The sequence below is a fragment of the Astatotilapia calliptera genome, chromosome 6, assembly GCF_900246225.1.
Source record: "Astatotilapia calliptera chromosome 6, fAstCal1.2, whole genome shotgun sequence".
Classification (NCBI taxonomy): Eukaryota; Metazoa; Chordata; class Actinopteri; order Cichliformes; family Cichlidae; genus Astatotilapia; species Astatotilapia calliptera.
In genome coordinates, this window is record NC_039307.1 from 15,042,126 (window position 1) to 15,064,397 (window position 22,272).

The following is a 22,272-nucleotide window of genomic DNA, read 5'->3' on the forward strand; positions in this document are numbered from 1 at the left end:
GAAGATCATAAAAGCTTTGTGCAGAACCTTGTGCACTAATTAATTAGACTAAACAATTATTTACTTTAGCTCAAGTTATTACGTTCGCTAAAAAGTTGGGATGCTGTGTAAGACATAAATAAACCTAAAATACAATGGTTTGTTCATTCTTTTGGAACATCCATTCTACTGTAATTATATATTTTCGTTGAGGAAATATATTGTTTTACTTTTATTAATATTAAATTATAATTATTAGTACTTTTAATGTTAGTTTTAGTCTTTCTTAAATTATCACACTATGGTATATATCAGAGAAAATATTTAGGAAAATCAGTATGGTTTAACTTTTAAAAGCTATTATTTTAAAATGTTCTTTGTGCACATCCAGTTTTGCTTTTTAGTTTAACTTTGATTAACCATAGCAACTTTGTTAGCTAATGTTTTTTTTTTTTTTTTAAAAAAAATTTTTTTTTAACTATTCAAAATCTACATCTACATCCTCAATAAAAAAATAAAAATAAATAAATAAATACCCTTTCTGGACGGATTTAATTGCAATGAACCACGGAACAGCACCAATGATGAATAGATGAACCAGCATTGCAAATAATGGACCATCAATGATGGTAGGAAAGAAGCTGCAGAACTGCATTTGTGGCTGGTCAAAACTAACAACTGACATGGGCCGTAAAATCCACCAAGGCAGGAAGAAGTGCCTCAGCGAGCTGAGAAAGGGGCCTCGCATTGACACATACTTTTTAAGAAGTAAGTCATATCAGTCGATGGAAGTTCAGAGGCAGGAGAATCCCCACAGTCCTCAGGGTATCAGCACCCCGTTCGAAGTTCTTTGTCGTACAGACCCTCTCATAGTCTCCAGATTGGAGCTCAGTCAGATCCAGCCAGTAGCAGTTCCCAGTCTAGAGCTTAGTCAGCCACACCCAATATTAGATTCTAGCCCAGGACCCGGCCATTTAATATCAGCCCCTAGGTTGGAGGTTAGCCACCAACAGCTAGCAACACATTTTGTACATATTGTACATATATTTATTAGTTTCAGATGTAGCCATTCTTGTATTTTGCTTGTTTACATTATTGTATTTTGCACAACTCTGTTGCTTGTGAAGCTCGCACACAAGAATTTCACTCACATGTGCTGTACCAATGTACCTGCACATGTGATGTGACAATAAAAGTGATTTGATTTGTGTACAGATGTAAGCCAGCCATAATCAACACCATGTTCCAGCCCAGAGCTCATCCAGAAACAACCAACAGAATCTTCCAACACTGAGTCTAGCCAACCACTACCAGCAAGGGAAAGGAAGATAGAAGGTAGGAAAGATCAGATTCTGTGGCCCAGAGCCAATGAATAACCAGTTAAAGTCCAGGAGACTGTGGGAAATTGACAGATTAGTGAAAGAGAGAAGACAACTGAGGAAACAGTGGAGGAGGGCCTTTTCTACAGCAACCCATACAACTTTGTTATGGGCCTTTTTGTTGAAGAGAAGAGCGGGTGCCTTAAAAATGCCCATTAAAGACCTGGAAGATCATCCGAGAAAAACTTACTCTGAGGATCCAAGGCACGAGCCAGTTACCATTCCGAGTAATATGCCTCCTATCCAGGCACCTGGACACAAAATGGTCAAAGACCACCTACATGGAGTGAAGTAGAGAAGGTAGTGAAGCAGGCAAGAGCAGCATCGGCTCCAGGACCTAATGGCATCTCATATAGGCTCTATAAAAACACCCCCACGAGTCCTCAAATACAGTGGGGCAAAAAAGTATTTAGTCAGCCACCGATTGTGCAAGTTCCCCCACCTAAAATGATGACAGAGGTCAGTAATTTGCACCAGAGGTACACTTCAACTGTGAGAGACAGAATGTGAAAAAAAAATCCATGAATCCACATGGTAGGATTTGTAAAGAATTTATTCGTAAATTAGGGTGGAAAATAAGTATTTGGTCACCTCAAACAAGGAAAATCTCTGGCTCTCACAGACCTGTAACGTCTTCTGTAAGAAGCTTTTCTGTCCCCCACTCGTTACCTGTATGAATGGCACCTGTTTGAACTCATCATCTGTATAAAAGACACCTGTCCACAGCCTCAAACAGTCAGACTCCAAACTCCGCCATGGCCAAGACCAAAGAGCTTTCGAAGGACACCAGGAAAAGTATTGTAGACCTGCACCAGACTGGGAAGAGTGAATCTACAATAGGCAAGCAGCTTGGTGTGAAAAAATCAACTGTGGGAGCAATCATCAGAAAATGGAAGACATACAAGACCACTGATAATCTCCCTCGATCTGGGGCTCCACGCAAGATCTCATCCCGTGGGGTCAAAATGATCATGAGAACGGTGAGCAAAGATCCCAGAACCACACGGGGGGACCTGGTGAATGACCTGCAGAGAGCTGGGACCAAAGTAACAAAGGTCACCATCAGTAACACACTACAACGGCAGGGAATCAAATCCCGCAGTGCCAGACGTGTTCCGCTGCTGAAGCCAGTGCATGTCCAGGCCCGTCTGAAGTTTGCCAGAGAGCACATGGATGATACAGCAGAGGATTGGGAGAATGTCATGTGGTCAGATGAAACCAAAGTAGAACTTTTTGGTATAAACTCAACTCGTCGTGTTTGGAGGAAGAAGAATACTGAGTTGCATCCCAAGAACACCATACCTACTGTGAAGCATGGGGGTGGAAACATCATGCTATGGGGCTGTTTTTCTGCCAAGGGGACAGGACGACTGATCCGTGTTAAGGACAGAATGAATGGGGCCATGTATCGTGAGATTTTGAGCCAAAACCTCCTTCCATCAGTGAGAACTTTGAAGATGAAACGAGGCTGGGTCTTCCAACATGACAATGATCCAAAACACACCGCCCGGGCAACAAAGGAGTGGCTCCGTAAGAAGCATTTGAAAGTCCTGGAGTGGCCTAGCCAGTCTCCAGACCTCAACCCCATAGAAAATCTGTGGCGGGAGTTGAAAGTCCGTGTTGATCGGCGACAGCCCCAAAACATCACTGCTCTCGAGAAGATCTGCATGGAGGAATGGGCCAAAATACCAGCTACTGTGTGTGCAAACCTGGTAAAGACCTATAGTAAACGTTTGACCTCTGTTATTGCCAACAAAGGTTATGTTACAAAGTATTGAGTTGTATTTTTGTTATTGACCAAATACTTATTTTCCACCCTGATTTACGAATAAATTCTTTACAAATCCTACCATGTGGATTCATGGATTTTTTTTTTTCACATTCTGTCTCTCACAGTTGAAGTGTACCTCTGGTGCAAATTACTGACCTTTGTCTTCATTTTAGGTGGGGGAACTTGCACAATCGGTGGCTGACTAAATACTTTTTTGCCCCACTGTACCTGTGGAAGCATGCCAGCGTCATTTGGCACCAGATTCAAACTGCCAAGAAAGAACAAAGAGACCTTGACGTGGTCTTTTTAGACCTTGCCAACGCCTTTGGGTCAGTTCCGCACAAGATCTTGTGGATGACCTTCAACTATTTCAGCGTACCAAACCACATCACAGGACTGGTCAAGACCTACTTTCAAGATTTACAGTTTTGTGTGACAGCTGAGAAAACCACCACAGCCTGGCAGCACCTGGGAATTGGGGTTATGGCAGGCTGCACGATTTCCCCTCTGGCATATATTATGGCAATGGAGTTGGTCATGCGGGCATCTCGGTGGGTAGTGGGAGGTGAGAGACTCAAGTGTGGCCTTCGTCTTCCGCCCATTAGAGCCTACATGGATGACATGACCATCATTACAACAACAAAACCATGTACTAGGCGATTGCTACAGAAGCTCCAGGAAAACATCGAATGGACAAGAATGGAGTTTAAGCCAAGTAAATCTCGCAGCATCTCCATCATAAAACGAAAACTGACAGCCGAGCAATTCTATTTCAGTGGAGAACCAATTCCAACAGTCTGAGAGAAGCCCATAAAGAGCCTGGGACGGTGGTATAATGCAGACCTCAATGATTCGTGGCAACTAGAACAACTAAGGCAGAAAATGGCTAATGACCTCAAGCGGATTAAAAACGCTGCACTCCCAGGGAAACTGAAGCTTTGGTGCTTCCAGTTTGGGTTATTACCCAGACTACTGTGGCCGTTGACAATGTATGAGGTCTCACTCAATCATGCCAATCGACTAGAGTGGCTAGTGAGCTCCTACGTTAAGAATTGGCTCAGACTTCCCAAATGCCTCAGCAGCGTTGGACTCTATAGCGACGGGATATTGTCATCGCCGATCAGAGGACAGGCACAACAGCAGGCTATAAGAGAATTAGCTAACACTGCTAAGAGGACCAGTCACTGGCTATGGTTAAAAAGGGCTAACATCACTTGGGCAGCTAAGGCAGTCAGCTAACCGCGCGAGAAGAAAATATTCCGCTCTTCTTCCCTTTTCTGGGAGGCAGTGGGGAGGTAGAGCGTACAGCCCGATACGGCGGGGACTTGGGAGGTCTCGGAAGTCAGATTGGGTGCCCCCCTTCCGGCTCTCCTCTCTTCTCCCTTTTGTCTTACTTCTCTTTATCACCTTTTCTATCCCTTTGAAGAAGTGAGGCTCCATAAATGCTAAAGAGGTAATAATTATTTTTTTTGGATGCAGTGAATAGATAGGAGAAAATAAACTGTAGAAAACTAAACAGAAGAAAGAAGAGGAGAAATGAAATAACAATTTGACATAAACCAGTGACACACTCCAGGGCCTGATCAACCCTGGCAGGGCCTCCTTGGATGAGGGTGTCTTGTGATGATGGCCAAAACACCCGATGAATCCAAGGTCCACTACTGACGATGTGTACCAAATCTTAATATGATAATCTAGATCAGATCTCTAATCCCCAAAAATGGCAGATTAGCTTGGGTAAAAGACCGAAAGTTGAGGCACACAACGATGTGTGCTGCCGGTAGTTTGTGGGCTGCCTTTCCTCATAACAGCCATCCCTCAAGATTCTCTCCATTTAAAGCAATGCAATATCAGGGACTATAACATCTAGTCCTTTTACTGAATAAGGGAAAAAAGTTACAACATAAATGCATAGTCACCTGTAAATGAATTATAGTAGTAAGTACAGTTTAGTTTTGAGACCAAGAACGGTCCAAAGTGATTTACAGAGGTACATGGTTTTTAAATGAGTAAATAAATGAAACGTTTCTCATACCAAAGGTAAAGTGGACATATATGTGCTTGTCTGAACAGATGAGTTTAAAGTACTTTTACAGGATATTGTATAATCTGAGGTCCAAAGAGATAAAAAAAAAAAAAAAAAAAAAGTAAAAGGCTTATAAGTAACAGGAAAATAGAGATGGGACTATTTCCATAAGGTCTTGGGGGCGGCTTTCAAGGCAACAGTCCTGAGTTTAACAGTATTTCTTAAATGGAAAACAAGAGTGGTTCAAAGAGTTGATGTGAGCATCAAAACACTGGTTAAAAAAAAAAAAAAAAAAAAAAAAAAGCATGATGAAAAAGATTCCATTAATAAGCTTTTATGATTGACGAAAGGGACTCCAATCCCTGTCTGATTTGGGCAGTAACACTCTCGTTAGCGATAATTAGACAAAGCCTTGTCCGCAAAAAAAGTGAACATGTGAAAATTAACTGAATGCAGTACAAATTTAATTTGTTTTAATAAGGATTACTGGCTAAAAAAGGGCCACCCTCGGCACCTGACTCTACCATTTACCACCTTCCGTGCTGTGGAAATTCTTTTATCCCGTTCTAACTTTCAGTTGTACTTTTGTCATGCTGGCATGTTTGCGATCATCAAATTTTTAAAAATTTAATATAACAAATATAACCCAATTAAATACGATTTTTTTTTTTTAATTATTACATTTTGTGACGAACATGTGACGAATATGCAAAAAAAAAAAAAAAAAGAGAAATGAGGAGAAATGAAGAAATAAGGAAATGGGTCAATGCTTTTTTCACAGCACAGCATTTACTTTCATATTTGTGAGTTTAAGAAACAAGAGCAGTGCTTTTATTTTCTTTCTGAGACAAATGACTCACTGCCCCTCCCTGGTTTACCAATACTGAATTTTCTAGTTTCTGGTGAAACCACCACAGTTTCTTTTATAAATACCAAAAAGTAAAAAATAAAAAAAAGACAGAAAAAAACATCCATTCCCAAACATTTTCTTATACATTTACTTATATTTTATAATAACAAAATGCATGTACAAACATTATTTAGCATAAACACATGCTAACCGCAAAGCCGCTGCCTCACCTCTTGAATAGGTCGAGGTAGCAGCATTGCGGTGACCCTGCAGTACAAACATGTGGACACCTGTGCTGACATCAGGCCTGCCAACACAGATTCAGTCACTAACTTTAGCTAATATGAGGAAATGGGACATTTTCTATCAGCTGTTTGGTTTGGGAGCTGCTGATGTCGGTCTACATTGTGCGGTAAAACAAAACCCCTTTTTTAAGAGCACTAGAGCAACAAAGGCTTTAAATAAAGAGCTTGTAGTGTTTTGTTTACATTCTGAACTCCTCCCAAATCTCAACCTCCACTGAAAGGCTGTAAAGTCATGTTCTTCACAGCTTTGTTAATCCTGCTTCTCTAACATAAAGAACTCGTTTTATAGTTGAACGTGAATTTTAATACCACTTGAATCCTTAGAATCCATAATGACGACAAGTCTCCAGCCATTTATCCAACTCCCTCCTATCTTCCTTCCAGTACTTTGTCTCTAGCGATGACAGCCTCATCGAACTTTATCATGAGCGTGGTGCCCTTGTGCCAGTGGACGGTGACCTTGGCAGGGAAGCCGCTGTGGGTGAGAATGGCCTCTATGATCCCTCCCGTGAAGGCCGCGCAGTTTAAGGTGCTGTTCTCCTTGGGAACAGAGATGTAGGTGTTGACGAGGGGCTCCTTCTCTATGATGTAGTAAGTCTTGTCATCGTCGTTGGCTTGCTCAAGCTTGTCTGCTTCCTTACCAAAGAGTGCTCTCCACACAGATACCTGAGAAGGACAAAGAAAATGACAGGATGACAGGGGATGCACAAAACATGTGCAATCCAAAAAAAAATTACTTTATTTGCTTTGGGAGAAAGTGTGCAAAGTGACAGGCAATGACTTTTTTCTGCAGCTAAAGGTAGAGGCATAACAAAGATAACACAACTGAGATAAAAATTTAAAAGAAAATGGCAAACTTAGTCATTTAAATAGTGCCAAGATCTATTTTACCTTTGTTTATGCAAAAACTAATGTAATTTCCATGTGTCTGTTACGCAACATGGGACAGACAGTGATGAACAGTTTTAATCTTTCAGAGCTCTAACATGCAGTCATCTCATGAGCAATTAAAATTCAGCACTGAGCCTGAACTAAGCAGATTAATGAATATATTTACATATGAACTCAAATGATCACCTGGTGTAACATTATGATATCCCTCATCTCAGACTGGAGTTTTAGGTTTTGCTGAATCAGCAAACACAAAGACAGTCTGCAAACAGTCAGCAAAAGATGCAAACTCAGCAGCCTGCAACAAGTGCTTTAAGCTGATACTGTGCAAAGGAGGTAACACCTCGAATCTGACGACGAACCTGGCGACGCATAGCGTTTTTTTTTAAAGCTGAGAAATGCGTCGTATTTGATAGCTTGTTGTGAGACCTCACATCGAGTACATCTACTGCGGGAAGTGGTGCCTCGGACCCGGAGTTAGCAAGAACCCGAAGAGTAGAGTCCTGGCCCCTAGCCCTGCCAGTGTAGCAGAAATGATGACGGATGATGATGGCAGCAGCAGCCGTTCTTCTCTGGGCGAGTAGCTTAATGTTGTTCGTGTGTAATTTACATTGTGTAGGCTAACCACGTTATTAAATTAATGCATGTAAGGTGAACTAGCAAACACCGTCGTAGTTACATGCGGCTGTCTCCTTTTTGATGGCAGATACTCCCTTCACCCTGGCCAAAAAGGCTAAAATGACCAAAGAAAAAGTGGAAAACGGCTAAACATGAGAGGTTTTTGGACAAAGTTTGTGTTTTTTTCATTGTTTAAGCACTGTTTCCAGCCAAGAGTGATACCATATATGCCCTATAGCTGCAGAAAAGGCTAACATTGTTATCTTTTTACAAAAAAACCCCCCAGCTAAACATGAGAGGTTTTTGGACAAAGTTTGTGTTCTTGATTCTTTAAGCACCGGTTCGAGCACAGTTTAAGCACCGGCACAGTTTCAAAAGTACCGGTTTGGCACTGGAATCGGATAAAACCTAAATGACACCCATCCCTACTGCTGATGTTCTGCATTCACAGCAAGTATTATGTGGAGCTGTATTTACACTAATATATGCTTGATTTTAATATTCATCATTGCAAAGTTATTATTAGTTAGTGAGGAAGATCTTTGTGAGCGGTCTGAATGAAATCCTGACACACACACAGTATACCTTGATGAACAGCAGTATGTTTAGCACTTTGGTCTCCCTCTTGCCGTTTTTCTCCCTCAGCACTAGCACGTCCAGTAGGCTGCCTCCCACTCGCTGCCCCAGCTCCGCTAGGCGAGCCTGCAGCTCGGACACCGAGTACACACGGCTCTGGCAGTACTGCACCACCTCTGAGAAGAGCAGGGTGAAGGCGCTCACGCTCACCTCGGTTTTCGGCCGGCTCAAAGGCCTCTCGAGAATAGCTGACTTGCCTCTGGTGAAGCGAGCCTCCATTATGATTTAACGGACAGCTGTAAGAGGAAACACCGAGGAGATTATTATTGTTAGTGAGGCTGCAACTAACTACAGGCTAACTGCTAATGCTAACCAAGGTGCTACAGGCACGCGAGAAACACAAATATGACATTTACGAAAATTATTCAGTTATTAAAATTAGTATCTTTCAACTCAGCTTTCTTTAAGACTATAATCAACACTCACCCGATCACTTCCTACACCTGAGTTGTTAAGGTTTGAGTACTTCCTGTTTATTAAAAACGTAACTTGTCACATGACCTCACCGATCGATTCACAGCTACGGAGTCCACGAAGTCCACGAGGGATTTATTTATTGCTTTTCGGCGGGGTAGCTAGCTAATTTGACTGCAAAGTGTGTGTGTGTGTGTGTGTGTGTGTGTGTGTGTGTGTGTGTGTGTGTGTGACTTGTAGTCAATCAAAATTAGAAAGTTAATTCAAGATTTTGGTTTAACAAACCTAAATGTACATGATTGTATGAATAACCATACAATACAAACCAAATCAGCTTGTGTTGTTTTTTGCCACCAAGTCCACGTCTACTTGTTTGTTCATGTGACTAAGCTGTTTCCCGGCACAGGTGAGCACATATCAGACGTACATATTACAGGGGACTGTAAACATTAACCATAACTGACTTTATCCCTCGCTTCTATTGTTTTTGTCCAGGCATATACAAAGGAAACTGCATGAAGTAAAAAAAAAAGTGAAACATAAATAATATAATAATAATAATAATAATAAAATAAATTTGTGATGAAAACTGAAATAAATGGAAGAGAAATTTTGCTCTTTGATGTGCTGTAGGTTAAATCAATATTTGGGGCCATCTGTGTACAGAGAGTACTCTTCCCTCTGAGACAGAGCACTGCTGTCATGCACGTACACCTACTTAAATACATCTAGACAAGTGAGGGAGCCCCACACATTTTGGATTATTGCAGAGATTCTTTCAATTTCACTGTTTAGGTTCATTTGTTTTGCAAGAATAAAAATAAAACAATAAAACGATTTAAGAAGCACTAACCGGGAGATGCAGAATGGCTTTCTGTGGACTCACATTTTTTCTTCTGACTTTATTTTACCTTGTTACTGTCTACAGCAGGCCGACAGGTAAGCGCAGTTATTTAAAACATGCAAGCATTCAGTTATCTTGCATTAGAATTTCCATTACAGGCCACAGTGTACCTGCTTGGCATGTTGATAAGGAATATTTTCTCTTTGGGCAACCTGATGTGTTTTGACTCACTTGTTCCTTGTTATCTGTAATCGGGAATTTTCTCTCTTTCCTTTCTTTCTCAAACTAAAAAAAAAAGCTTTCCCTCTTTCTTTAAGTATTGGGTTATTAACTGATCAATTAGAAAGGCTATTCAACTGTTCCCAAAATATAGGTCTTAAAAGAGTAAGACAAAGACATATACTGTATTTGGTAGCACAAACTCAGTATACTATGGAAGTGTGTCTAATGCCTGATCTTAAATGTACATTGCTTCAGCTGTATGTTTGAGCTCCTCCACTCATTCTCTCAGTGTTGGTATAGTTCTTTCCCATCTGTATAGCATTTGAGGAAGTCATGCTAGTTATAGGGCAACAACCTCTTGTCGTGCTATCAGTTTCCACCTTCTTTAATCCCCAGTTCATAACTTAGCTGATGTGAACTCTATATCACTTCAGACAGACTCTAATGCCTGTAAATTGCATAAGCTGTTAAGACAGATAAATGAATGGTTTGCTAAACCGGCTTTACACTAATATTGAGCAAGGACCACTGTTTCATTCTGAAGTAACTGAACATTTCATTCACTGAGGGATTAATGCACTTTTCTCGGCTTGTGTTGTTGTCAGGCGTCCACCTGCGTAACATGGAAGGCTTTATTCAAGCCGTGCAGCAGGTTGAACACTCCAACCCTGGTCTGCCCCCGCTGGCTCTGGTCAGGGCCTTGCGGAGGACTGCAGGCCATGATGACGTGATGACCATCCATTTCTTGGGCGCTTCCAATAATCTCAGCGATGCTGACCTCCTGGAGACGGCCATTCTCAACACCTCATCCTTCAGCTTTTTTGATAAGGCCATCCACCACATTGTGACGGACCATGGAGAAGAACGAGGGGTGGTTCTCACAAGAGATGGAACTACGGTGGCGCTTGTACCCTTATTACTAGGAATTGAATCAGGACTGAACGCCAAGATGGAAGAGGTGGCAGCAGCTGGGATCTTCCCTCTCACCTTCGGCAGGACACTGGGCTTATCATTTCTCAGCCTCCAGGACTTCCCACCATCTCACCGTTTGGGGCCTGACGGGTGCTGGGACAACGTGGAGCACCCCAGGGTGTTCAAACTGTCTCAGCCTGCCACTCTAGCCACCGATGCCATGATCAATGGGGGCATGGATGGCCTTATACTGGGCACAGACCTCAGCAATTTAACTGCATCTGAACAGCCACAGGCCCTCAGTGAGATTCTGAGAGGATACTACAATTTTACTCTGAGTGAGGGGCAGGGCATGGATGCTGTGAGCAGTCAGATTAGCCCAAGGAGGAGGGAGCTCTCTAGATCCATCCTAGAGTCTGTTGATCTTCACAGCCAGGTGATGGAGACACTAGCGTTGGTCTGGAAACTGGAGAAGACAGAATGGATTTCTATGGACACTGGGGTGGGAAAGGCGGTGAAAGATGGATTGGAGACATTTGTCAAGAAGTACTGGGGTGAGCTATGAATGAAGACATTTAATCATTCTTTTGTGCAAGAGTCTAGTGAACCTGGATGTTTTCATCAAACTTTGCAGTTAAAATAATCAGAATTAAATTTTTGTTTATGAGACAAATATTTTTGATAAGGATCTAAAGAGGATAACGTCACACTAGGTTAAACAGTAATCTCACCATGAACTCGTAAAAACCTTGTAAATTCAAACATATTTTTTACTTAACTATCTTTAACTTCAGTTAACATTTGTGTATTTTGGCTGCCGGCCAGTCGAAAAAAACTCAATTTGAAGTGAAAGCCAGCACTGAAATAGTGCAAGGCTTTTACCAACATTATTATGAAACTCATTATGAAGTTTTTAACTGCAATTGCATGTTGTGATCACTATGCCCGTGGAGACTGGATTAAATCCACCGTTAAATAGTTAGGCCTCATAGAGGAAGAGGTATTTCTTTTATAGTATTTTTTTAGTTTTCAGTCATCTTGGTCCTGTGATCCATTGATACTTTATACTTTAAAGGCTCAACTTTAAAATGAATAAAAAGACACAAACCATTCAATTTTTTAGTCATGGAAGCTCAAGTTCATTCTGGAAATGTTAACATTCAACATTTCAGTCCATTTACAAAACAGACTGAAAGAAGTATGTTTCAGTTTTTCCACATTCAGTCAAATGTTATTACAAAGGAATTCGTCCATGCTTGGCTTAGCTGCCTTGCTTCTGGTGTGGGAAATGTAAGTTCTGTAAGTTTGCAAATTATTCAGACTTTTGGCTCTGATAAAATTAAGTGTGTGGACAACAATTTCATGAGATTATTCTAAAGGACTTACTGCACAGTCCTTCCTGGTGCAAACATTATGCCATCCTCTTTCTAAGCAAATTTCACTTTTGAAAATGTCCCACATTTGTCAGAACAGTTCTGGCAGGTCTCTGCTATATTCATTATCTATAAACTGTAATCAGTTTTTCAAACATCACTCCCACGTTTCGGATGTTTCAAAGGTCAAAGCTCCATTTCCAAAAAACTGCACCAACCACAAGCAGTCATCTGGTAAAAACACTGACAGATTTTAGACCTTAAAGAAAGATGTTGTGTGCACTACACTGGGCTTAAACAGTTGGAAAAACAAGCTTGTTTAAGTAATAAGCTCATTGATGCTGGACAAACTGAGTCATTATTTCCGAGCTGTCACAAAGACCTTTTTTTAGACACTAGCCCATATGTTCTGTTGCAGCCTATCAAGGTCTGGAGTGTTATTACTTTCCTAATCCTCACCTTGTCTCCTCCTACCCACAGACTGCCCTCAAATCATCCCTCGCTGTCAGTGGGGGGCAAAGCCCCACCGAGGTACACCTATCCCGCTCTCTCTTCCCCTCCAGTATCTGTACATTCATCATACTTATGAGCCATCATCACCCTGCTTATCCTTCCCAAGCTGTTCTCGTGACATGAGGTCCATGCAGCGTTTCCACCAGGAGGACCGTGGGTGGGCTGACATCGGATACAGGTAACAAAACTTTAAAGGAATCATTGGAAATCTAGGGAAATGTATTTTTACACGTTGTTGCAGTGTTTGTTAGTTGTATACAACAGATGTATACAACTGTCACTGCCTCAAAATATGGATCTGCTGTAGACAGGTGCTGCCTACTCTTTAGCGACCTTTGAAACTAATCACTATAGTTTGCCTTTCCTGTAAAAATGTCAAATTCTGGTCATATTCTGTCAAAAATAATTCTTCTAATTGAACAAATTCTTGTTTTTATACTTTTATTTTTGTAAATTGTAAGATTTACAGGTGCTTGAAGTGGTAGGAAATGAACATGGGAGTGGTGATTCGGAAAAAAAAAAAAAAACTACAACAGAAAATTCCTAAAATGCCAAAACATTCATTTAAGTAGCCATATTTCATATCTATGTTATTAGCGGGAGAATTTTCAGGAATGCTGTTAAAACGCTGTATTGCTGAAAATTCATCACATATGCTGGAATAAATTCTCAGCATTTCGCTCTATTTGTCTGCAGACTAGGAACCATCCACCTCATCCATTGATCACCTGCTCTCATATTTTTGCACTTTCAGCTTTGTGGTTGGGTCTGACGGCTACGTTTATGAGGGTAGGGGTTGGCATCATCTCGGCACTCACACCAGGGGACACAATGCCATTGGGTATGGCGTGTCAATCATCGGTAACTACACTGCCACCCTGCCATCTCGCTATGCCATGGACCTGCTACGTCATCGACTTGTCCAATGTGCTTTACACGGAGGAGGACTGGTTTCCAATTTCATCATCCATGGCCACAGACAGGTGGTGAACTACACCGCCTGCCCTGGAGACGCCTTCTTTTCAGAAATAAGAACCTGGGAGCATTTCAGCGAATAAGAGGACAGGCAGCATTCTGTCATCAAAGGTTCATCACTACTTTTGGAAATGTCTTATACTCTGGATCATTCTATCTTATTAATGTAGAGGTCACATTTAAAATTTGCATAGTTCAGTGCAGAAAGAAATGAATTCTGCTTAGATCCAGCATACAAAGTGGTACCATGATGTACTATACCTATTAATCAGCTGGTCAGTATGTTTATCCACCCAATTATCAATCAAATGAATGTTATTTATCAGTCCTCTGGGTGATATATGGGTGGATAAACAGTCTTAATTATCAGTACTCACGGTGTGGCCAGTACGTGTCCTACTGTTCCTACTCGCAGGCTCAGATGGGAGGTTTCAACAGGCAAATAACATTCAAAACTGATGGCTTGCATTTGTTTTCAGGCCGAGCTTCACATTACGATCCATTCCAAATAATGCTAAATACAAATGTTGCTTTGTACGCAATGCTTCGTATTAACTACTCAAGTACTGCTTGCCGATACCTTAAAACTCGAGAAAAATATATGCTATTCATTTGTAAATGTAGTTACAAATAAAAATTAGTGCACTCAAAAGCAACAGTTCAAGAGAATAAGATTTCTCTTTCTTTCAGGAAAAACCAATAAGGAACAAACACTCGTTACTGAGGATGATGATAAAATACACCTTTGCTACATATTAGTGCTATGAGTACATGTCTGATCATGTTATTGTTAATTGTCTGAAAGTAAAAAAAAAATGTCTTCACAAAACAAAATTTTCCATTCTGTTTGAATTTTGCAGGAAGCGGACACACTAAAGAGAGACGAACAAAGAGACGGTCGAATAGTGTTTAATGTGACTGCGTATTAAAAATGTCAGTTTTGTTCTATTGTAACGCAGATACTGAAGCAGTCGCGCCAGAATGTAATACAAAAGAGGATGGTTCTTGAATACAAGGAGGGAGCAAGCCAGTCAGAAACCCAAGGCACAGAGATGGTGGGAGGTCTGATCAGAAACAGTTCATTTCCAGGCCAGGAAGCAGAAAATAATAATAATAATAACAATAATAATAATAATAATAACAATAACAACAACAACAACAACAACAACAACTCTTAAAAATGTATGTAATAAAATATTGTCAGTATACCAAAATCCCCATGAAGACTAAAAACAATTCTAAAACCCGTAAAAATACAATTTTCTACATTCATAAGAATCCCCTGATGTAATTATGCCACACGTTCATTATGGGTCCACCAGCAGGCCAGGAATTTCTTCTCCAGAGCGGAGTCCATGCCAGCCTCGTCTCAGGCAGACGAGGAGGAACCTCTCATCCTCCTCTTGTCCCTTCACTGGGCCCATCACATCCCATCCCAGCTCGCGTTCTGCACCCGAATCCGTCATGCGATGCCACCACGGCTCCCCTCGTGTCAGTGCCCTGTAAATAAATAGGGGCCAGAACAATGGTCCCGGAAGCTGCCCTGACTTATATGCATGGCGACCCTCACCCAACACGACTGCACCCAATGAACGACAGTGTAGACACTACTCACAAATGCAGGTAGAGGTACACCTCTGCCCTGCTGCCAAAAACACGTGTTGTCTCCTACTGTTGCCGTTCCTTGCTGTCAGGACTGGGTCGCCACGTCACACTGATTAGGTGTCGCACCCCCACGATCAGGCAGCGGGTCCCTCTTTTCACGTGGCCTTCGCACATTCCTCCTCATTTCGGGGGCCTCTCTCCTCATAGTGCTCCACTAGCCTGCTTTTAATTGGTCTTTAAACAGCTGATAGGCCACCTCTGGACACACCCATGCCTCAGCAGGTGATCCCTATCAACTAATATATCCCATGCTCTGCCACGCCACAGTGGATTAAAACCATGTCAAATAAAACACTAAAAACCATGCAATAGAAACAGAATAAAACCATGCAAGTAAAAATTACACTCATAAATAAACACTAAAAATCAGAATAAAATCAATATAGAAGATAAATACAAATTTTCACTGTGTGACACTATTACAGCTGTAACGGTCAGGATGTGCTGTGTGGCAGGACCCAAGTGCAGGACCCAAAAGAAGGAAGATTACCCGAAAGTGCAGCTTAGTTTTCTGTGGGAAACACAGAAAACAAAAGACGAAGTATAGTGACTAGAACTGACAAACCAGGGACTCGGGGAACTGGAAAACAAGAAACCAAAAAACTAGGTGCTACAGAGACTGGGAAGACAGGCAAAATGAGGCTACAACACGACACAGAGCAAGAAAAACACAGGGCTTAAATACACACTGGAGTACTCAGAGACTGGGGGACAGGAGGGTAACACAGCTGGGAGAAATCAGACTTAACAAGACAAGGGAAGCAAAACCAGAAACACTGACATGAGACATGGACTTTTAAAGTAAAACAGGAAGCACACGACAGGCACAGAGACAAACTGGACAGAACAGAGGGAGCTTAAAATACAAAAAACCAAAACACTGGTAGTAATAAACCAAGATGAAACCAAAGATTGATCATAATAATAATAATAATGAAACAAACCAAAACACTGGGTCACTGACCCAGGACACTGACAGTAACACTCGTGGGTGTCTCTTTTTCTTTTTTGATTCAGAATGACTAGTTTATGGCCCAAAACTGTAGATTTGTGCTGCATGTTTAACATTTTTAATGAATGCTATTCCATTAAGAGGTCATAGACCTCAGTCAAAATGTCATTGGTAAATTAATTTCTGTATTTATTGAAATTACGTTAATGAAATCGATGTCTATTGTGTGTTTCTTTGGAAAAAGAAAGAAAGAAAAGAAAACACAGGTGTAAAAATCTATGCAACTTGATTTCAACAGGTCACTCACTTTTGCTGGGACCAACAGAATCCCATGAGCATGTTTTCTCATGCTTCTGCACTTTAAACTGACCCATTTCTCCTCATGCTGACGATAAATAACCTGATCTGACAGATTGTTTACTGTGTAAAGTCCATCATATGAACGCTGCAAAAAGCTTTCCAGAGGAAAACACTAAAGTAGCTATGGCTTCACAGTGCAGCTGTTGAGACAGTGAACCCAGAGAGACATCAGCACCAACAGCTCGCCAGTCTGTGTGACAGGAGAAAGCTTTTGATAAAGATTATGCAACAAAACAGTCTCATCAGCCACACCTGGGCCTGATTACTGCAAGACCTGTTCAATGAAAAAATAATGGAAATAGAAGCTGTCTGACTATGTAAAGTAGGTGAAAGGATCTGAAAGAGCAACACATCATGACACAATCTAGAGAAACTCAAACCAGATGAGAAACAAAGTTGTAACCAGTCTGGAAAGAGTTACAAAGTTATTTCTAGGTCATCGGGACTCCAGCAAACCACAGTGAGAGCTATTATCCACAAATGGAAAAACCTTACAGCAGAGATGAATCATTAGTTATTATTAAGCTCTGCCTGTCTTCAACAGCATGCCTTTTGTCCCGTCTTCCTCTCCTCACCCCCAGCCAGTCGTGGCAGACGTCTGCCCCTCCCTGAAGCTGGTTCTGCCGGAGGTTTCTTCCTATTAAAAGGGAGTTTCTACTTCCTACGGTTGCCAAGTGTTTGTTTAAAGGGGGCCATTTCATTGTTGGGATCTTGGAGTGACTGTTTTTGTGATTTGGTGCTATATAAATAAAATATAAAATTTAATCAAATTAATATCTGTTTAATATTAACATTTGTTTGATTAGTGGAAATGCGTCTCGCCCTAAGACAGCTGGGATAGGCTCCAGCTTCCATCCGTGACCCTGACAAGGATAAGTGGAAGAGAATGAACGGATGGATGGATAGGGAAAATGTGTAAACAAAATTTAGGAATGGACTGTATGTGGTGTCAAATTCAAAGACAGACTTGGAGTCCTAGTGTGACTCATTGAACCATTAAGAATTTATCAAAGAGTATCAGCAGCCCTGAAACACGTCAGCTGTTGTTTAAACATGTTTCTGTTTCATTCTTTCGTGGTTACTCTGTAGAAGACATCAGCACCATCTACAGGTTTAAGCCAATTAGTGCATCTGAGAAAACCATAAAACAACGAATTATGTACAGTATTAAAAAAAATAACTAAACATAATTATGTGTATAGATTGGATTAATCCGGGGCGTTGTTCAGGGGCTTTTACAGGTTATTGGATATGTTCAGTTAAGTGTTTTTTGTTTGGAGCACTTCTTATCGTCATTTTACATTCATCCCATTTAATTCTGAGACACTGAAAACATCTCTGTCCTGTCGCAAGGACCTTGGTGGATTTTATAGCCAATATCTGCTTTCCTTACTGGTGCAGTAGTTTTACTGGAACTTGTACATGCAGCACACTTCTATATTTCTGTCTGCAGGAGGGATAGCAGCAGCACATAAACACGACACAAATGAGGGTGTTGGCAGAGCTCATTATGCTGTATCACTAATTAAGAGTTGTGTAACAGTAATAAAAGGTTTTTAATTGCAGTGGTGCTAAGGTGGCATCTGGGTTGTGATCATTTATTTGACACAGAAGCTGCTCCACTGCTATTAGAGTGAGAGGTGTAATTAAATCCTGTAGTTTTGCCAGTCTGTGTCAAAGTTCTGTTTCTGTGTGCTGTAGAGGAGAAAACCAAAGTCCATCCACACATAGACCTTGGACTTCTGTGCTCACATGGGCAGACAACGTTCTCTGTTTGGGGGCTGGGAGTTTCTAAATAAGTAAGAGTTTTAATACTGAACTTCCTTCACCAGCCAAACAAACAAATATTACTAATATTAGTATTAGTATACCTCAAACTACTTATACTAGGAAAAAAACTGAACAAAACAAATTATAAAAACTAAACAAAAAATACCACATGTATCAAATATGCTAAGTAACCTTGAGGTGTAATGATTACATTTACATAAGATAAATCTAGCTTTAAATAAATGTGCACATAATATCACACATTAATGAATTACAGGTAAGAGTACAGCCAAAGCCGCAGTAATACATTTGATCGGTACAGCTAGCACAGTGTATTCCCTTGCAAAAACACAGTTTAACCAGAGGGTGGCGCTGCACAGCCAGAGATCATATTAGTGAGTTTTATATCGCTAACCCTTCTCTTTGAGCTCAGGGAGACATGAAAGCTGAGGTTTTGGACCCGGGCTTTGAGTTTTTGGAAGTTTATGAATCATTTTGTTTTGAGTGAGTCATATAGCACTTTATAATAATGTCACACTATTAAGCATTAGTAAGTTATTAATAAGCAGTTAATTGAGCATTTATAAAGTTTTATAAGCTTTTTGTGAGTGTGTTGATAAAGGTTTCATTAATAGTTATTTCATATTGTAATTCATGGTTAATTCAGGCAGTTACAAGTGAATTAAGTATTTTGCGTGAGCTCATGTCAAATGAGGACTATTTATGCTTTATAAAGCATTTATTAACAAAAATAAAAGTAGCTCGAGACTCCAGCAGGTCTCAGATATCTTTATAACAGAAAAAGATTGTTTGGCTAGCTGACAATATGGATAAGATGACTTCTTTTAGATTTCAGAAATGCATTAGAACTACACACTCTGTTAGTCGTATTTACTTTTATAGGAATATTTTTGTATTTTGTTTAGATTCATTTTCCTTCTTCTTTATAAATATGCTCTGAGATGTCAGATAGTCAAGATGGCGCCTGTGTGTGTGGCTCGCCGTCAGCTGTTACCTGTTTTTGTTTTTTGTTTTTTATGTTTGTAGTTCAGTAAAAGCAAGTGAAAACTGCAGGCTTTTGTTATTTGACCCGTTTAAATTCATTTTAATATCCCAGACAGGATTAAGGTAGAGTTTTTTTAATATATATTTTATAATTTATGTGGCTATAATACATGTGTAATATTCATTTCACCCGTTTAGTAATAAAAATCAATTGAAAAACATATTTAACACAACTTTATGTGGTTAAAAAAAAGTAATAACAAAGCCAATATAACATAACGCGATAGTTAAAATCCTCATAGATCAGCAGTCCCCAACCTTTTCTGCACCACGGACCGGTTTAATGTCAGACAATATTTTCACGGACCGGCCTTTAAGGTGTCGCGGATAAATACAACAAAATAAAATGACACGGCCAAGACAAAAACTGTAGTATTTTGTAAATATATTAATAAAGGCAAATTCACTGTGTAATTGTGTAACTTTATTAGCAGCGTCCTCCTGAAATGCGCTAACAACATTGAGAGTAACATCCTCCTCTCTGCCCCTTAATGCTCTCTGGTCGCTATGGTAACGTGTAGATATTTCTTTCAAAATAAGACGCACAACTACAACCCGGGAAAAGACCCAGGGAAACCGAGTTAATGATAAAAACCCTGAACACCATAAATTTCACACCCGAGCCTCAACTCTCGCGGCCCGGTACCAAACGACTCGTGGCCCGGGGGTTGGGGACCGCTGTCATAGATCATTCCCCATTTTTTCAATACAAACAATGGCAGTAAGAGCCAGTTTTAATAACCTAAAAATGTCTCATTTTGACCTTTGAATCAATCTATTGACCTTCAACGAGAGGTCAAAGGTCAAATGTAGTATATTTAAAATTTTACACAGTACTTTCTATATGATAATAGACATGACACTTGTAAGAATCATTTCTAAGTTGTAGTTTTTTTGTGTTATTTTTCAACCAATAAATCATGAAGTTGACTTTTAAGACTTTGGTGGCTTTAAGACAAATTTGAACAAATTGATAACATGACCTCAATCTGCACTCTTACAAAGCTGAATCAGAATTCATTCAAAACGTTTTCCACTATTGTGTGTAGAAACAGAATGATGCACATGCGATTGCTACCAAAAACATAACCTCCATGGTGGAGATAACTATGACAGAAACATGACATTCTAAAAGGATTTGTCACAATCTTGCATACCTGAAAATAAACCCAGGCCAAAATCACTCAAACTACTGTCCACTTTGTGCCTGTGTGTGTGTGTGTGTAAACAGAGGTGCATCTCCAGGCTCCACTGAGCTACACGGCGCTCTCTTTTGGCCTCGGTGCTTTTAATTAACTAGAAAATCTCAAAAAATCTCAAAAATGAAATGAAATGAAAACATTTGTAAACACATGCTGATCACTGTGGCAATATTGCTAATAGTGTTTTTGCAAGCATTAGTTTTGAAATACAAGGAACTGCCCAGGATTTAAACCATGTTTCAGAAGCATCGTAAAAGTTCAAAGGGTCGTCGTCCATCACTTCCTGTTTCTTGCACAATTTAACACCGAGGGTGTTTTGACCACATGTTAGGACCAGTGGGAGGCTTGCAGAGACGTTATTTACTGCCCTATTTCTAAAACATACTAATGTAAATTTTGAAATATCTTTGCATGCCATGCATAACCAAATGGTAAAGATCTCTTCTTAAGTATGAACAACATCATGTTAATTTTAAGTACTTACTTTAAACAGTTCGGTCCATAATTTGCTGGACAAAAACAGATTTTGTGGTTTTGCCTCTGTATACAACCCCACTGAAATTCAGATTAGTATGTGACTGAAGTGCAGGCTGTCAGCGTTGATTCAAAGAGTTGAACAAAAATGATGATTCATGACTTTAGACAAAGTTGTCTGTATTTTTTGTTTTCGGTTTCAATAAAAACAAAATTACCACAACAGTCGGGTACGTGTGGTGTGAAGAAATCTTCTGAACACAATTGAGTAAAATCAAATTAAATGAATTATTTTACCATTTGAACAGATGCCAGAGTTTTCTTCCCCAAACAGGCTGAAATGTTGATTCACTCTGACTCATGTGGGATCAATTGTACAAGAGGAAAAACTTGATAACTTGGCTTCAGTTAAAACAAATGTGTAACCTTTGCAGTTATGCAATGCCACATAGGAGAGGGGGAAGCACTGCTGACCTTTGTATATTGAGTGTGCCATGTTTAAGGTGGATAAGTCATGCTACCCTGAATCCAGTGCAGAGTTATCATAGTTTTGTATCTTTTAGGTTTTTATCTTCATTTAATTTAGAATTTTTTTGCTTTTGGTTCAGTTTCGTTTCAGTTCGTTTCCTGGTCGGGTTTTTTCTGGTTTCAGTTTAGTTTTTATTGTTTCAATGTGTTTATCTTTAGTTTTTATTAGCTCAGTGTTAGTCTCCACAGTCTCAATAGACACACAAGTTTTAATAAAATTATACCAAACTAACAAATATTACAACTAAGGATATTTCCTCTCTATGTTTTTTTTATTTTAGTTGTATTTAATTATAGGTTTCCAAAGGTATTGAAGTAAAGCCTAGTTTTTATTTTTTAAGTTAATCGAAATGTTTTTTTGCACATCTAGTTTTAGTTTGGTTTTAGTTAACTGTTAAAACCTTGATCAAGTACAACAAAGAAAATTACAACTGTTGCTATACTACTCACCTCTAAGTTAAGTGCACTTTAAAAGCCTTAGTTTAGATAAGTTAAAGCTCCAACCACGCTCGTAGTATCAAACATTACTGCTTGACGGACAAACTGAG

At 40.0% G+C, this 22,272-nt stretch overlaps 2 protein-coding genes across 3 annotated transcripts; one reads left to right on the forward strand and one right to left on the reverse strand.

The window, feature by feature from the left end:
- Positions 1 to 6,137: 6,137 nt before the first annotated feature.
- Positions 6,138 to 8,985, reverse strand: trappc5 (trafficking protein particle complex subunit 5). The gene is made up of 3 exons (XM_026170521.1): positions 8,882 to 8,985; positions 8,405 to 8,691; positions 6,138 to 6,976 (listed from the first exon to the last, which is right to left on the reverse strand). Exons 2-3 carry the CDS (start codon positions 8,672 to 8,674, stop codon positions 6,680 to 6,682), a joined length of 567 nt encoding a protein of 188 aa, XP_026026306.1. The 5' UTR covers positions 8,675 to 8,691; positions 8,882 to 8,985; the 3' UTR covers positions 6,138 to 6,679.
- Positions 8,986 to 9,115: 130 nt separating this feature from the next.
- LOC113023986 (N-acetylmuramoyl-L-alanine amidase-like) lies at positions 9,116 to 14,822 on the forward strand. 2 transcript variants are annotated; one of them, XM_026170519.1, is made up of 4 exons: positions 9,116 to 9,275; positions 10,541 to 11,401; positions 12,701 to 12,911; positions 13,488 to 14,822. In XM_026170519.1, the coding sequence occupies exons 1-4, from the start codon at positions 9,173 to 9,175 to the stop codon at positions 13,789 to 13,791; spliced, it is 1,479 nt and encodes a 492-aa protein (XP_026026304.1). In that variant the 5' UTR covers positions 9,116 to 9,172; the 3' UTR covers positions 13,792 to 14,822. The 2 variants fall into 2 exon arrangements, with proteins under 2 accessions (XP_026026304.1, XP_026026305.1); XM_026170520.1 differs by lacking the exon at positions 9,116 to 9,275 and adding an exon at positions 9,480 to 9,808.
- Positions 14,823 to 22,272: the final 7,450 nt, after the last annotated feature.

What these genes read in the sequence shown, in the direction of transcription:
- trappc5 (XM_026170521.1), bottom strand. Translation starts at nt 8,674, where the DNA reads ATGGAGGCTCGCTTCACCAGAGGCAAGTCAGCTATTCTCGAGAGGCCT. An exon ending in ACATACTGCTGTTCATCAAG is followed by an intron (nt 6,977 to 8,404) that starts GTATACTGTGTG and finishes TGTCCTTCTCAG; the next exon opens with GTATCTGTGTGGAGAGCACT.
- LOC113023986 (XM_026170519.1), top strand. Translation starts at nt 9,173, where the DNA reads ATGAATAACCATACAATACAAACCAAATCAGCTTGTGTTGTTTTTTGC. An exon ending in TAAGCTGTTTCCCGGCACAG is followed by an intron (nt 9,276 to 10,540) that starts GTGAGCACATAT and finishes TGTTGTTGTCAG; the next exon opens with GCGTCCACCTGCGTAACATG. An exon ending in TGGGCTGACATCGGATACAG is followed by an intron (nt 12,912 to 13,487) that starts GTAACAAAACTT and finishes TTGCACTTTCAG; the next exon opens with CTTTGTGGTTGGGTCTGACG.